Source organism: Bos javanicus, chromosome 28, assembly GCF_032452875.1.
Source record: "Bos javanicus breed banteng chromosome 28, ARS-OSU_banteng_1.0, whole genome shotgun sequence".
NCBI lineage: Eukaryota > Metazoa > Chordata > Mammalia > Artiodactyla > Bovidae > Bos > Bos javanicus.
In genome coordinates this window covers 33,359,037-33,373,848 of record NC_083895.1, presented here as the reverse complement: position 1 = coordinate 33,373,848, position 14,812 = coordinate 33,359,037, and the positions used below count along the sequence as shown (strand labels likewise).

Sequence of the window (14,812 nt, the reverse complement as noted above, 5' to 3'; positions counted from 1 at the left end):
AGTTTTCCACAGAACAGTGTTATAATGGACATCCTTATAAACATTACTTTAGGCACAGATGCAAGATTCTTTAGGACATAGAGCTGTGTGTGGGAATTGCTGGATTACTGAAAGGAATAGCATTTTTAATTACTGTTAACCCATCTGAATGCAGAGTTCCAAAGAATAGCAAGGAGAGATAAGAAAGTTTTCCTAAGTGATCAATGCAAAGAAACGGAGGAAAAAAATAAAATGGGGAAGACTAGAGATGCTTCAAGAAAATTAGAGATACCAAGGGAATTTTCATGCAAAGATGGGCACAGTAAAGGATAGAAACAGCAAGGACCTAACAGAAGCAGAAGATATTAAGAAGAAGTGGCAAGGATACACAGAAGAACTGGACAAAAAAGATCTTAATGACACAGATAACCATGATGGTGTGATCACTCATCTAGAGCCAGACATCCTGGAAAGTGAAGCCCAGCGGGCCTCAGGAAGCCTCACTATGAACAAAGCTAGTGGAGGTGATGCAATTCCAGTTGAGCTATTTCAAATCTTAAAAGATGATGCTGTGAAAGTGCTGTACTCAATATGCCAGCAAATTTGGAAAACTCAGCAGTGGCCACAGGACTGGAAAAGGTCAGTTTTCATTTCAATCCCAAAGAAAGGCAATGCCAAAGCATGTCCAAACTACTACACAATTTCACTCATCTCACAAGCTAGCAAAGTAATGTTGAAAATTCTCCAATTCTAAGCTTCAACAGTATGTGAATTGAGAACTTCCACGTGTTCAAACTGGATTTAGAAAAGGCAGAGAAACCAGAGATCAAATTGCCAACATCCACTGGATCATAGAAAAAGCAAGAGAGTTCCAGAAAAACATCTACTTCTGTTTCATTGACTACGCCAAAGCCTTTGACTGTGTGGATCAAAACAAACTGCAGAAAATTCTTAAACAGATGGGACTACAAGACCACCTTACCTGTCTCCAGAAATCTGTATGCAGGTCAAGAAGCAATAGTTAGAACCAGACATGGAACAATGGACTGGTTCCAAATTGGGAAAGGAGTACATCAAGGCTGTATATTGTCACCCTAATTATTTAACTTCTATGCAGAATACATCATGCAAAATGCTGGGCTGGATGAAGTACAAGCTGGAAACCAAGATTTCCAGGAGAAATATCAATAACCTCAGATATGCAGATGATACCCTTATGGCAGAAAGCAAAAATGAAGACTCTCTTGAGGAAAGTGAAAGAGGAGAGTGAAAAAGTTAGCTTAAAACTCAACATTCAAAATATGAGGATCATGACATCCAGTCCCACCACTTCATGGCAAACAGACGGGAAAACAATGGAAACAGTGACAGATTTTATTTTCTTGGGCTCCAAAATCACCACAGATGGTGACTGCAGCCATGAAATTAAAAGACGCTTGCTCCTTGGAAGAAAAGCTATAACCAACCTAGACAATATATCAAAAAGCAGAGACATTACTTTGTCTGTCTAGTCAAAGCTGTGGTTTTTCCATTAGTCATGTATGGATGTGAGAGTTGGACTATAAAGAAAGCTGAGCACTGAAGAATTAATGCTTTTGAACTGTGGTGTTGGACAAGACTCTTGAAAGTCCCTTGGACTGCAAGGAGATCAAACCAGTCAATTAAAAAGGAAATCGGTCCTGAATATTCACTGAAAGGACTGATGCTGAAGTTCCAATACTTTGGCCACCTGATGCAAAGAACTGATTCATTAAAAAAGACCTTGATGCTGGTAAAGATTGAAGGCAGGAGGAGAAGGGGATGACAGAGGATGAGATGGTTGGATAGCATCAGCAACCTGATGGACCTAAGTTTGAGCAAGCTCCGGGGATGGTGATGGACAGGGAAGCCTGGCATGCTGCAGTCCATGGGGCTGCAGAGAGTCGGGCACGACTGAGTGACTGAACTGAACTGAACCCATAAAGAAGGCTGAGTGCTGACGAATTGATCATTTTTAACTGTGGTGTTGGAGAAGACTCTTGAGAGTTCCTTGTTGGAACTGGAGATTAAACCAGTCAATCCAAGAGAAATCTATCATGAATGTTCATTGGAAGGATTGATTCTGAAACCCCAATACTTTGGCCACCTGATGCGAAGGGCCAACTCATTAGAAAAGACCCTGATGCTGGGAAAGATTGAAGACAGCAAGAGAAGGGGACAACAAAGAACGAGATGGTTGGATGGCCTCACCAACTCAATGTACATGAGTTTGAACAAGCTCCTGGAGATGGTGAAGGACAGGGAAGCTTGGTGTGCTGGAGTCCATGGGGTCGCAAAGAATTGGACACAACTGAGCAACTGACACCCCACTCCAGTACTCTTGCCTGGAAAATCCCATGGGCAGAGGAGCCTAGTAGGCTGCAGTCCATTGGGTCGCTAGAGTCAGACACGACTGAGCTGAAAGTCTTCACTTTCACTTTTCATTTTCATGCATTGGAGAAGGAAATGGCAACCCACTCCAGTGTTCTTGCCTGGAGAATCCCAGGGATGGGGGAGTCCGGTGGGCCACCGTCTGTGGGGTCGCACAGAGTCAGACACGACTGAAGCAATTTAGCAGCAGCAGCGGCAGAACAACTGAGCAACCACAACAAAACCAATTGTCTCTGTGTTGTACATCCAGCAGCAGTAAATGCAAATTCAACACAATCTTCAAGGTTTCTTGTAGCTCTGATATTCAGTGAGTCAGTTCATTGAACCAATTTTTAAATAGCTGCATCTTTAATAATATTAATCATGGTGACATGTTACCGATTTTACCATTTCTAATAACCTTTTCTATTACTTCTTAGAAGCACTGTCTCTTTAAAAAATACCAGTTTTCATTTCGCAAGGCCCTGAGCTAAGGACTCAAGTTAAATAACACAAGACCAGGTATGGCTTGTCCTTAAATTTGGAGAAATAGAATAGATGCCTAAGAGTATATATAACAATTGAATGTGGTTTACAGAAAGTCAAGAGTAGAGTTTAGGTCTGCAATTAATCCACAAGAAGGGAGAAGTCACTGAGGCCTGTTTTAGTTGGCTTTATATAGGAAATAAATTTTAGTAGGAAGAAGTGGGAAAGGTCTTCTGTTCACTCTGATTCATGAAGGGAACAGTCTGCTTTGTCCATATTAGAGAAATGAGACGCATAACTACGAGTTACCATCACCCACGAGCGAGCGGTAAGATATCAGGGCACAAAGGAATGCCCTCCAGGGCTTCTAAGCCTATGGAGAGGGCTGGTTGCTATGCTTTCTGAGAGGAAAAGCTCAGAAAAGAAGTTAAAGGGTCCCATTAACCTAAGCACCATAACATTGACACTTTCAATCAGCCAGAGGCTGTCACGTTTAGCCATTTATGTTGCATAAATCCACCTTTCCTGACTGTGTGTGAGTTACTTTCCTCCAGCACAGATGGAGAAGTGATTTTTTTTTTCTCTCTCTCTTAGAGGAAGTCTTCACAGATGAACCACATCCAAAAGTAACCACTCTTTTGTTTTAAAGACACAGTTCTATATTAGACTCGGCTTACAATTATCCTGAGTTGCCATAATCAGACAATTTAGCTATATTATAAGGTATGTGAGAGCAGAGACATTTCCTATTTCCAGTTCATTCTAGGATTCCATAATTGATGGCTCTGTTCATACGTGAAGACTAATAAATACTTGTCACACGAAATAGTTTGAATAGACTAGGTTATGCTACAGTAATTAAAAAAATCCCAAAATCTGAGCATCAACCATTGAAAAAAAAAAAAAAGGAAATATTCCTAATGAAAAGAATGGCATTGGTCCTAGAGAGTCCTCATATTCCAGTGAAGAATCTACTATGAAATTTAAACTCTTAGATTATCAGAATTAGAATCAACTTGATATATACTAGGTTAGGGAAAAAAAACAAAAACCTAACTGTACAGAATGCTTTTAAATTCAGGAACCAGACAAGAACATCTACTCTCCAGTTTTTTACAAATATAGTGCTTGCCAGCCACATTAAAAGAATGAATTTGACCTCCTACTTCAAACCACATATAAAAATTAACTCAAAATGGGTCAAAGACTTAAATATAAGAGCTAAAACGAAAACTTTTAGAAAGGCACGTATGTCTACATCTTCATGGCCTTGGGTTAGGCAATGGTTTCTTAGACCTGACACCTAAAGTACAAACAAGGTAAGAAAAAATGGATAAATTGGACAGCATCAAAATTAAAATATTTTTCAATAAGGATACGATCAAGTGAAAACACAACCTCTAGAATAGGAGAAAATATTGATATTTGCAAATCATGTATTTCATAAAGTTTTAATATCTAGAATATGTAAAGAACTCATAATTCAACAATAAAAATATTGTTTTTATTTAGATGCTACATCATGTCCAACTCTTTTGAAACTCCATGGACTCCAGGCTCCTCTGTCCATGTGATTTCCCAGGCAAAAATACTGGAGTGGGTTGTCGTTTCCTTCTAAAGAGGAATCTTCCAGAACCAGGGATCAAACCTGTGTCTCCTGCACTGGCAGGTGGGTTCTTTACCCCTGAGTCACCAGGGAAGGCCAAAATATAAATAACTCAATTTAAAAATGGGCAAAGGATTTGAATAGTTATCTAAAGAATATATACAATGAGCAATATGCAGATGAAAAGATAATCAACATCATTAGCCATCAGAGAAATGAAAATCAAAACCAAGATGAGTTTTAAAAAATGGAAAATAAGTACTGGCAAGGATGTGGATAAACTAAAACTCTCATACATTGCCAATGGCAATATAAAATGGTGCTATCCCTGTGGAAAATAATTTTGTGGTCCCTCAAAAAAGTAAGCATAGAGTTAACATATAACACAGACACTTAAGCATATACCCAAGAGAATGGAGAACACGTTCACATACAAGCTTATACAAAAATATTCACAGCAGCATTCTTTTAATAGCCCCAAAGTGCAAATAACTGAAGTGTCCATCAACTGACATATAGATAAGCAAATACAGAATATCCATACCCTGGAATATTATTTAGCCATAAAAGTAATGAAGTTCTGATTCATGATACAGCAAGGATCGACCTTGAAAACATGCTAAGTGAAAGAAGTGTGATACAAAGCATAAATACTCTATGATTCCATTTTTGTTAAGTGACTAGAAAAGGCAAATCCATAGGAACAGCACGCAGATTATAGTCGTCAGGGCCTGAAGGAAGGGGGAAGTTGGGGAGTGAATGTACATGGTTATAGGGTTGCTTTTTGAGATAATGGAACTGTTCTAGACTGGACAGTGTTGATAGTTGTACAATCCTGTAAATATATCAAAAAGCAAAAACACAAAGAATTTGACACTTTAAAATAGTGAACTTTGTTTTGAGAAAATTTTGTGAACTGCATCTCACACACACACACACAAAAACCCCAAATGACCCTCTCATGCCACACTTACATTGCTATAATAAAAAAAATAAAGCTATAAGGAATGGAAAGAAAGAAAGAAACATGTACTGGCTTTTTTTTTTTTTTAAAATACTATGACTGTCTACTTAGAAAACAAAATTTCAGTTTGGATGTTGTATATTAAAAAAACGGTCAATACAAAAGCCAACTGCTTTTTAATATATAAACAAGAAACAGAAAAGTGCAATTTAAAGTGAACAGTTTGTAACATCAACAAAATATAAGTACCTGGTGAGAAAACTAGCAAAGAATATGCAAGATTTTATGTAAAAGTAAAACAAGGGAAAACTAAATACAGGAATGTTTATAACAGTATTACTCTCAATAGCTGAAAAATGGAAACAACCCAAAGTGTCAATCAACCAAGTGTCAATGGATGAATGAATAAAACAGAAGATATATACAATGGAATATCACTTGACCACAAAAAATGAGCTTCTGATATATGATCCAATATGGATAAACTTTAAAAATATGTGAAACAAAAGAAGCTAGTCATAAAAGACCAAATATTTATATGTAATGCCTAGGATAGGCAAATCCAGAGAGATAGAAAGGAGACTGGTATTCATCAGGTGCTGGCAGGATGAATGGGGAGTGACTATTAATGCGTACAAGGTTTCTTACTGGGGGGATAAAAATGTTCTAAAATTAGATGGTGATAATGGCTGTACAAGTCTGTGAATATAAATATCATCAAGTTGTAGATTTTTAAAAATCTATATAAATAGGGATGCACTTTATAAAATGTGTGTGTTAGTTGCTCAGCCATTTCCAACTCTTTGTGAATCCATGGACTGTCACCCTCCAAAATCATCTGTCAATGGAATTCTCCAGGCAAGAATACTGGCATGGGTAGCTATTCCCTTCTCCAGGGGATCTTCCCAACCCAGGGATCAAACCTGGGTCTCCTGCATTGCAGGCAGATTTTTTACCATCTAAGCCTATAAATGGGAAGAAATTCAGTTCTTCCCAGTTTGGTTTAGATATTATATGTAGTTCCAATGAAAACTTCAATTTTTAGTGAACTATAAATTGGTTCTGAATTTTACATGAAAAACCAAAAGGCTAGGAAAAAAAAAGTCACTTCTAGAGAAGAAAAAAAATATTGGAATTTACCTTAAGATATATAAAGATATTGTAAAGTTACTGTAATGAAGAAACCCTCCTATGCTGTGAGTGGGAATGTAAACTGGTGCAGTTACTATGGAAAACAGTATGGAGGTTCCTTAAAAAACTAAAAACAGAGTTACCATATGATCCCGCAATTCCACTCCTGGGCACAGATCTTGAAAAAACTCTAATTTAAAAAAGATACATGCACTCCAATGTTCATAGCAGTACTATATACAACAACCAAGATATGGAAGCAACCCAAATGTCCATTAACAGATAAATGGACAAAGAAGATGCGGTACTTATAGACAACGGAATATTACTCAGCCATAAAAAAGAAATAACGCCATTTGCAGCAACATGAATGGACCAAAAGATTATCATATTAAGTGAAGTAAATCAGATAAAGACAAATATCATATCCACGTATATGTGGAATCGAAAAAAAATACACAAATAAACTTACTTATAAAACATAAGTAGACTTACAGACATAGAAAGCCAACAGGGTTATCCAAGGAGACAGTGGGGAAGTGAAGGAGAGATAAATTAAGAGTTTGGGATTAACATGTACACAGTACTATGTATAAAATAGGTAAGCAGAAAGGACATACTGAATAGCACAGGGAACCGTACTCAGCTTCTTATAATAACCTATAATGGAAAAGAATCTGGAAAAGATAAATATACACACACATACATATACATATATTAATATATAACTGAGTCACTTTGCTGTATACTCAAAACTAACACTAGCATTTTAAACGAACTCTACTTCAATTAAAAGTGTATGACTTTGGTTCAGAAATCGAAAACAGACCAATGACAGAATAAAGAAGTCAGAAACATGCACTCATGGATGGAAACCACAGATAACACAAAGAAGGGACCCGTAGCTCAGTGACAAAGAATCATCTAATATACGTCTTAGAAATAAGTAATTGTCCACATGAAAAATAATGTGTAGGTAAAGGGCAGGTTCAGGGGAGAATATGGAGTGAACACTCTAGAAACAAAGCCCACAAGATTTGAATTACTTTATCCAAAAGCTAAGTAAAGACCCAAGGATCCTTGGGAACAGGGACAGAGGACTGAAGTCAGAGCACTGGCTCCAAGATAGTGGGAAATGCTCATGTCATGAAGACATGGTTGATCAGACAGAGGGTGACTGTTAAAGTCTTGTGTCTGTGATTACATAAGGCTAACTGATTACTTCCCTAGGGAAAAAAAAAAGTCTTTCTAGCCATTCACTCATTTATTCATTCACCAAGTCACATAATTATTTACCTGCTTCACGGTACATGCCAGGCACCATTCTATGTGCTAAGGATACAGGGGCTTACATTCTTCAAGTAGTCAAACAGACAATACATAAATACATAAAATTATTTCAAATAGTGGCAAAGGTCATGGAAAAAAAAAAACTGGGTAATGAAATAGAAGGTGACTGGGAATGGTTGTGGGCTTAGGGGATTACTTTAGAAAAGGTGGTCAGGGAAAGGCTCTCCAAGAAGGTGAGCATAACAATCCCTGTGCCATTGTAACCACCTGAAATAACTATAACAAAAAGTTGGCTCCATAAAATGCCTAATAGCAAAGGAAAATCAGAGTCAGCCTGGAAGGTATAAAGGTTATTCTGAGCTGAGAATCAAGGTCTTCAGACCATGGGAAATATAAATGGAAAGGCTGGAGCTGCTCATGTGGCCCCATGGCTAAAAGTGCTCTCTTCCTGCTCAGCCCCCATAAGGTCTGGAGGCCCTGCTAGGTCTGGGCTGTAAGAGGCATACACAGAGCACCCTATTCCAGCTGCCTGGCTAACTTTAATGGAGCGCCTCTATTAATTATCTGAGAGCTGGCATTGCTTCTCCAGACTCACAGCTAAATGCAGCCACCCCAGTTGCTTTGGCCATAAGCTCTTAAAGGTGAAAACAAAACTGTGTCTCGGTGGATGCAGCATTTGGCGCTGATCTAAGAGTTTCGACGTCATTTCACAGTTAATAATTAGCTCTGCCTTGGTCCCCACAAAGGGTGCCACCAAAACAAAAGCAGGCATTAACTGCGTTCGCTATACTTGCCACTGGTATAAATAGGCGAAGGATGATTAATGAATGAGGGGGGAATTAAACACAACAGTGAACAAAGACAAAGCCCCAGAGCTTGGCTGTCCATGAAACAAGACAAGGCTGCGAGAACGACACACATGCCCAAATCCGCTTAATGGACAGGCTTTGAAGACTTCATTTAACCTTGTGTTATGACAGCCGTAGTATTTTATTCACATCCCAGTGTGTTAAGAGGCCAGGGTCAGCTGAGGTAGAAACGCGTTGTTAGGGGAGTCACCGGAGAGGTGGAGGGGGTTAGATTTCTGTGCTTGTGAAGGAGGGAAAACCAAAGCCCCAAACAGAAACTATTTCCCTTCAGGTCCCCTTTGTGATGGGAGCCAGAGCCGACATTCTAAATAGCTGTTTGGATGCCACTTAAAGCAGAGGAGGCATCAAAACAAATGTCCCAGCTGAAGTCCTTGGACAGGGTCTGCCCATGCCTCAAAGTGGCCACATTATAGGCTGACCAGGACTCAGGACTGGGTGCTAAAGCTCTGCTCACAGGCATCTGGTAGAAAGGGTAGAGCCGGGAGGCTGACTCGCAGCCATGATTTGCAGGCTCAGGAGAGGATGTTGCTGGTTGACAGCCTTTCCACGCGTTTTCTTTCAGGCAGTTCCTACAGCAGGCTGCCCTCCAAGGATGCAGTGGCAGTCCCATGAGTTTGGCCAGTATGATTTTGAGGATCTGGGTAGAGAACAGCAACTGACCAAACCCTAGGAACTCCTAGTTGGTTTTCTGGGCACATCTTCACCTCTCTGTACAACCATTCTGCTCCCTTCCAGGGACGTCCCACATCAACCATGTGCTCAGACCCACAGGCTGTGTTTTCAACCAGGTGTCTGATGGGAAAGGAACTGATCATTTCATCCCTGTGGAAGATTTAGGTGATAAAGACCTTAAAGGTTCTCCCTACACCTTCCAGGGACATTTACATTTTAATGGATGACTAACCAACCCAAAGACCTGTAAGAATCATAGCAATGAAACAGTCATTGTGGAATTCTTGACTCTGAGGCAAACCAGAAGAGAGATACTTATGGGCTTGAAGAACTTTCTAGTCTCCCCATGATCGCATCGTGTCCACACACCGTGTAGACCTCTGCAAAAGTCTGTAGGCTTTCAGTTCACCTTTTCTCTCCCTATGTTAGCTGGGTGTGGAAAGCTCACACGAGAAAATGGATGTTAAGTGCTTTAAAGATAAACACCTAAATCAACATACTAGCTCTAGTTCATTGACAGCTGAAAACTTAAACCAGAACATATGTTTAGTGATCAACAACCCTACTTTACAGGTGAGGAAATGGAAACACCAAAAACTGGTGTCTCCCCCTGGATTACCCAGCGAACCACCTCATAGAGCCGAAATCAGGTGCCAAGTCTCCCATTTCAGCCAAGACTTTTCCTACTGCTTGATCAGAAGGACTTTTCTTCTGTCCTAAGAGCACAGCCTAATCATATTTAATATCTTGACTGCTAAATTGCAAATGGGCCTTTTTTAAAGAAATCTTTTTAAAAAATATTCAGCTTTAAAGTGAGCTACTGAGCAAAGCAAATGTAGAATAGCAGTTCTAGAAAAGTCAGCTAAGTATGAAATTCAGAGAAGTTCAAGACTCTAGGAGTTATCATTTTACAGTCAGTTGTTAGGGTATAAGAAGTCTGACCATAGAAAGTGTTGGAGAATGGGAGTATGCACAGAATCTCTCCTATCTTTCCTGGTAGGAATGCAAAACTGAAACAACAGGGAAGAAAATAATTTGGAATTTTTAGCAAAATTGAAGGTATGCACATGCAAAGACTCAGCAATCTATTTCAAGAGAAACTCTAGTTCATGTGCACCAGGAGATGCATATAGTACCAGTCAAAATAACGCAATAATTCTTGACAAAACACAGCAGTTGTATTCTAGAAAATAACTTGCTATAGTTTAACATAATGAAATATTATAAAGTATGGAAAATGAACAGGCAGCAGCTACAAGCATCAACCTAAGTGAAGTTTTATAACATAATGCTGAGTTAAAAAAGCAAATCCTAGAAAAAACATCCTGTATGGTATGCTTTTTTAAAATAAAAATGTAAAATAGCAAATAGTAAGCAATATATTATTTAGGTACAGGAATGTGTGTGTGTGTGTGCTAAATAGCTTTCTAAAATAGAAGGGCATATTGAACACAAAATTCAAGATAATAATGATCCCGTAGAAGACTGCACAGAAAAGCATAGGTTATTATTCAGTCTCTAGCTCTTAGGTTGATTCATTCTTAAATTATTAAAAATATGTAAATGCACACATGTAGCAAAAAGTGCCATGAATAGGCCACTTGATGATCATGTATCATAAACCAAGAATTAATTCAATTCCATGCACCTAAGATCTATTAGAGGGGGGAAAAAAAATCTACATTAGGAGAAAGCCATCTCCTAAAGCAGAAAAAGATGTCTCCCAGTACTGACCTTCAAGTCAAAATTTTCCATCAGTCCAAGGGGACAGAGAAGCCATAGATAGGGACAAGGTGAAAAGCTGAGGTAAAGGTTTCTCCTGAAACTTACCCAACTGGGGAAGCTGTATGACTCAAAAGTAGAATCTGGGGAAGAGGAGAATATGCCAGGGCACTGGTGATTCAAACATGTGCCTGCAGGGGAAGTTAAGACACTCAAAGGCACTGATGCTTTAGGCAAAGCGATGGGTTTAAATGAGACAAAAACAACAACAACAACAACAACAACAACGGAGAGTCAGACACAATGAAGTCAAGTTGGAGGCAAAAGTGAAAACCAAAGGAGCAAGTAAACCCCTGCAGTGTGCAAGCTTTCCAGGGAAACCAACACTGGGGCTGAGGGACAGAAGACTTACAAACTGGACAGAGCTCCACCCCCAGAGACATTTATGACAGGACTATAATCTCTAATCCGGGTCACCTTTCTAATTTAATAAGGTCTCATTAGTTTCAACAAAACTAAATTGGAATAGCTAGAATAATCAGGCTGCAATGAAACTGATCTTTCAACTATGAAAATAGTGTTTGCTCAACAAATTAATAGCATGAGACATATGAGGTGGGGAATACTTAACCCATTTAGGAGAACAAACTTGACATACATATCTACATCCGTTTGTCCTAGAACAATTAGTATGTTAATTACAGATGACCTTTAGTCATCAAAAGAGGTCCTCAACCTTGGGGCCACTAGTTGATATTACTAGGTGTATTTCAAAGTGGTAAAACTGCTTTGAAAATAATCTTTTTAGTAACTCACTGCTGGGTGGATTGGCTCAAGCTGGAACAGATCTTAAACCCAATCTCAGAATCCATGAAAAATGTCCTCTTTTTTCTGGAAGATGACCTAGACAGAATTAAAAAAAAATTGACTTCAGGCATTCCACTTTCCAAACAATATTTGAAGTGGAGAAGGCCTTCATCCCCAGAGATGTCGATCCTCAATTCAGAGAGATTTGAAAGCCTCTGACTGTTCTGCAGGACCTGATGTGATCTACTCCTACTGCTACTGCTAAGTCTCTTCAGTCGTGTCCGACTCTGGGATCTAAGGACGCTGCTAACCTGGATTTTCATGTCAGTGACTGTTAGCAGGATGGCACTCACTCCTAGTTTGACAGAGCAGTAAGGTCTCATTACATTCCCGAGGTGTGTCTACTCCTTTCTACAGAGATAAACAGTCACAGATCAAAACTACGTTTCAAAGGAATAGAGTCAAGTTTCCCATGAGTATCAAGTTTTGAAAGCACATATGCAAAAATTAAACCCACAAGAGAAAGTAAAATTTTTTAAAAAGTAAGTGAGGGAGGGTCAGAAAGGATGCACAATGAATTTTTTTTATAAGAACTAGACAAACTACATCTTCACACATATCACAGGTACATTGAAACATATTGCGTTGGAAATTACTGACAAGTTTCTATCAATGGACATAAACAACATGACTACCAAACCACAGTCGGTTTGTGCAGAATATTTGAGTCCATAGTGCATGAACATGCATATGTATATATGAAGAGGAAGGTGATCAATTAAACAGAGGTTTGTGGAAAAACTTCAATTAAAGACTAGATAACAACACGCAAAATATATTTTTTTCCAGACATTTTAAGCAGATGTAAACTAGAGTGAGTTTAATTGCTCCAAGTTTAATGTTCTCCATCTTTGAAATGGTTCTGGAACAAAGGCACAGAGCTTTTTCTAATTTGGCAGAAAACAATACTGCGTGTATGTCTCTGCTTGCTTTTTGGAGGTGCAAATGAACACACGAAACTAAAGGGCACTAGAAAGATAAGTTTCCACGACACCCACAATAACTCTTTTATATTGCTGACTGGCTATTCCATATGTAGCATTCAGAGGCACATATAAAAAAAATGATGTAAAGCCAAAATTATTTCCTTGATAACACTTGTTTTAAACACCTAGCCACTAAATAGCTAAAAGTCTCCAAAGTGAATGCATAAACCATATAAAAGCCACAAGCCTACTTACATAAATTCTTAAGATTAAAGTAATAACTTCTAGAAAAAGGTGGGAGAAAACACACTTCAATAAATCTATTTGTAATGGTATTTGGGCTCTACCAACTACTTTCATTGGTCTCCAGTGGCTTACATATAAAACAATACATTTGATGTATGATTTCAATTCCTTATGGAAAACTGCTCTATCTACAAGCAGCCTGTCAAAGAGAATGCCCCAAAAACTCTTTCTACGTCCCAATATGAGGCAGGACTTTAAGATACAACTTAAGGTCACAATTTGTTCTTGCTTGGTCAGGTTTAAGACTATAATTGAGGAATGCCTGACCTGGGGGAGGCATGAGAAGCGGGGTAGGTTTATTTATAGTGAAATAGAAATAGGCAAGGTATCAGCGTTTGAAGTTAAATGGCATCGTTTTGCAGGGACAGTGGCTCTCCAGAATAAGCAAGTTGCAAGGGGTGGCTCTCTGGAAGATGCCTGGAAGCTGTACCCCACCCTCCAGCTCAGGGCACATGGCAGCTGTCAGCTCCAGAAAACCGCCCTTGGACCCAGGAATCTATTTTCCTGTTACGGAAGGGCACACTGGGGAGAGGGGAGAAAAGTTGCTGCAAAATGAAAACAAATGCCGTTCTAATTGGTCTGTAAATTGCAGCCCTTCATCATTAGAACACTGCTCTGCATTTCAGCCATCATTTTTTAATCCCAAATTAAAGTTGTCCAGGTTTAAATAGGAATTATAAAGTGAAAAATGTCTACAGTTACCGGAGGGCAATACACAACTCCCCTGAGCTATTCTTCTTGAAATTACAATCTTCCCAAAACATTCTCCTAATTTAGTTCTCACCATTCCCCAACTCTTCCTCCTACTCCTGACTTCAGAATCATCATCCCCAGGGATGCTGGCTAATCTTTATCTCTGATCAAGCTTTCTAAAGGGACACTCAGCTTCACTGAGAGCCCAACATATCTCTTCCACCTTTCCCAAGTCAAAGTTTGGTTCTTACTTCTATAGGGACTGGACTTTTTTTTCTTTTTCAAAACAGTTTTAAAATGAATACATGTTGTTGTTTTTGTTGTCATTATGGGCTTCTATCATTGCTAAGCCATCGTCGCGTCATTTGTCCATGGCATAAACTCCGTTTCACAAAGGGTTCAGCTACAGCACATCTCAACACTTCTCTTGATTCCCAAGAGAATCTGCCTTGCTTTTAATCCTCTTAAGGAGAGTAGGTACCAACACCACAGGAAAATTTGACCATGCAAATAGCATTCCACCAGCAATTCCATCTACCTAAATTTCTCCCCTAAGCCCTTGCTTTCTATTCCATCTTGCATGAACACTAGGAAAGGACTGTTTGCCCTCATCTTGGTAAATAATCGGGCACTGTTGTTAAGCAAGTCCTCATCAATTCTGATCAATTATTCTATCTTATTTACAGCCAAGGAATTGAGACATGGTTTAACATAAAGATATCTTCCTTCACTGAGCTGCTTATAGGTAGAGATAGGAATGGTTGAAATGAAACTGGCATCCAAGTGCATTACAGTAACTCTAAAGGGTTTAGCTTATGGAGCAATCAACACAGGATGAAAATGTCCAAGAAAGCTTTTCAGGAGGCTTGGGATTTGAATACGAACTTAAAGGATCAGTAGTTATTAACTCAGC

At 39.0% G+C, this 14,812-nt stretch overlaps 1 protein-coding gene across 4 annotated transcripts in view; it reads right to left on the bottom strand.

Moving 5' to 3' along the window:
- Positions 1–14,812, bottom strand: part of LRMDA (leucine rich melanocyte differentiation associated) — a 1,194,775-nt gene that overhangs the window by 432,452 nt on the left and 747,511 nt on the right. Inside the window, exon 5 of one of the 4 annotated variants that reach the window (XM_061405857.1) lies at positions 11,924–12,010. The exons of the other annotated variants lie outside the window; for them this stretch is intronic. Within the exon in view, the coding sequence (XP_061261841.1) occupies positions 11,969–12,010 (42 nt within the window). The 3' untranslated portion in view covers positions 11,924–11,968. The remainder of the gene's footprint in view (positions 1–11,923; positions 12,011–14,812) is intronic. 4 annotated transcript variants of the gene reach the window in all.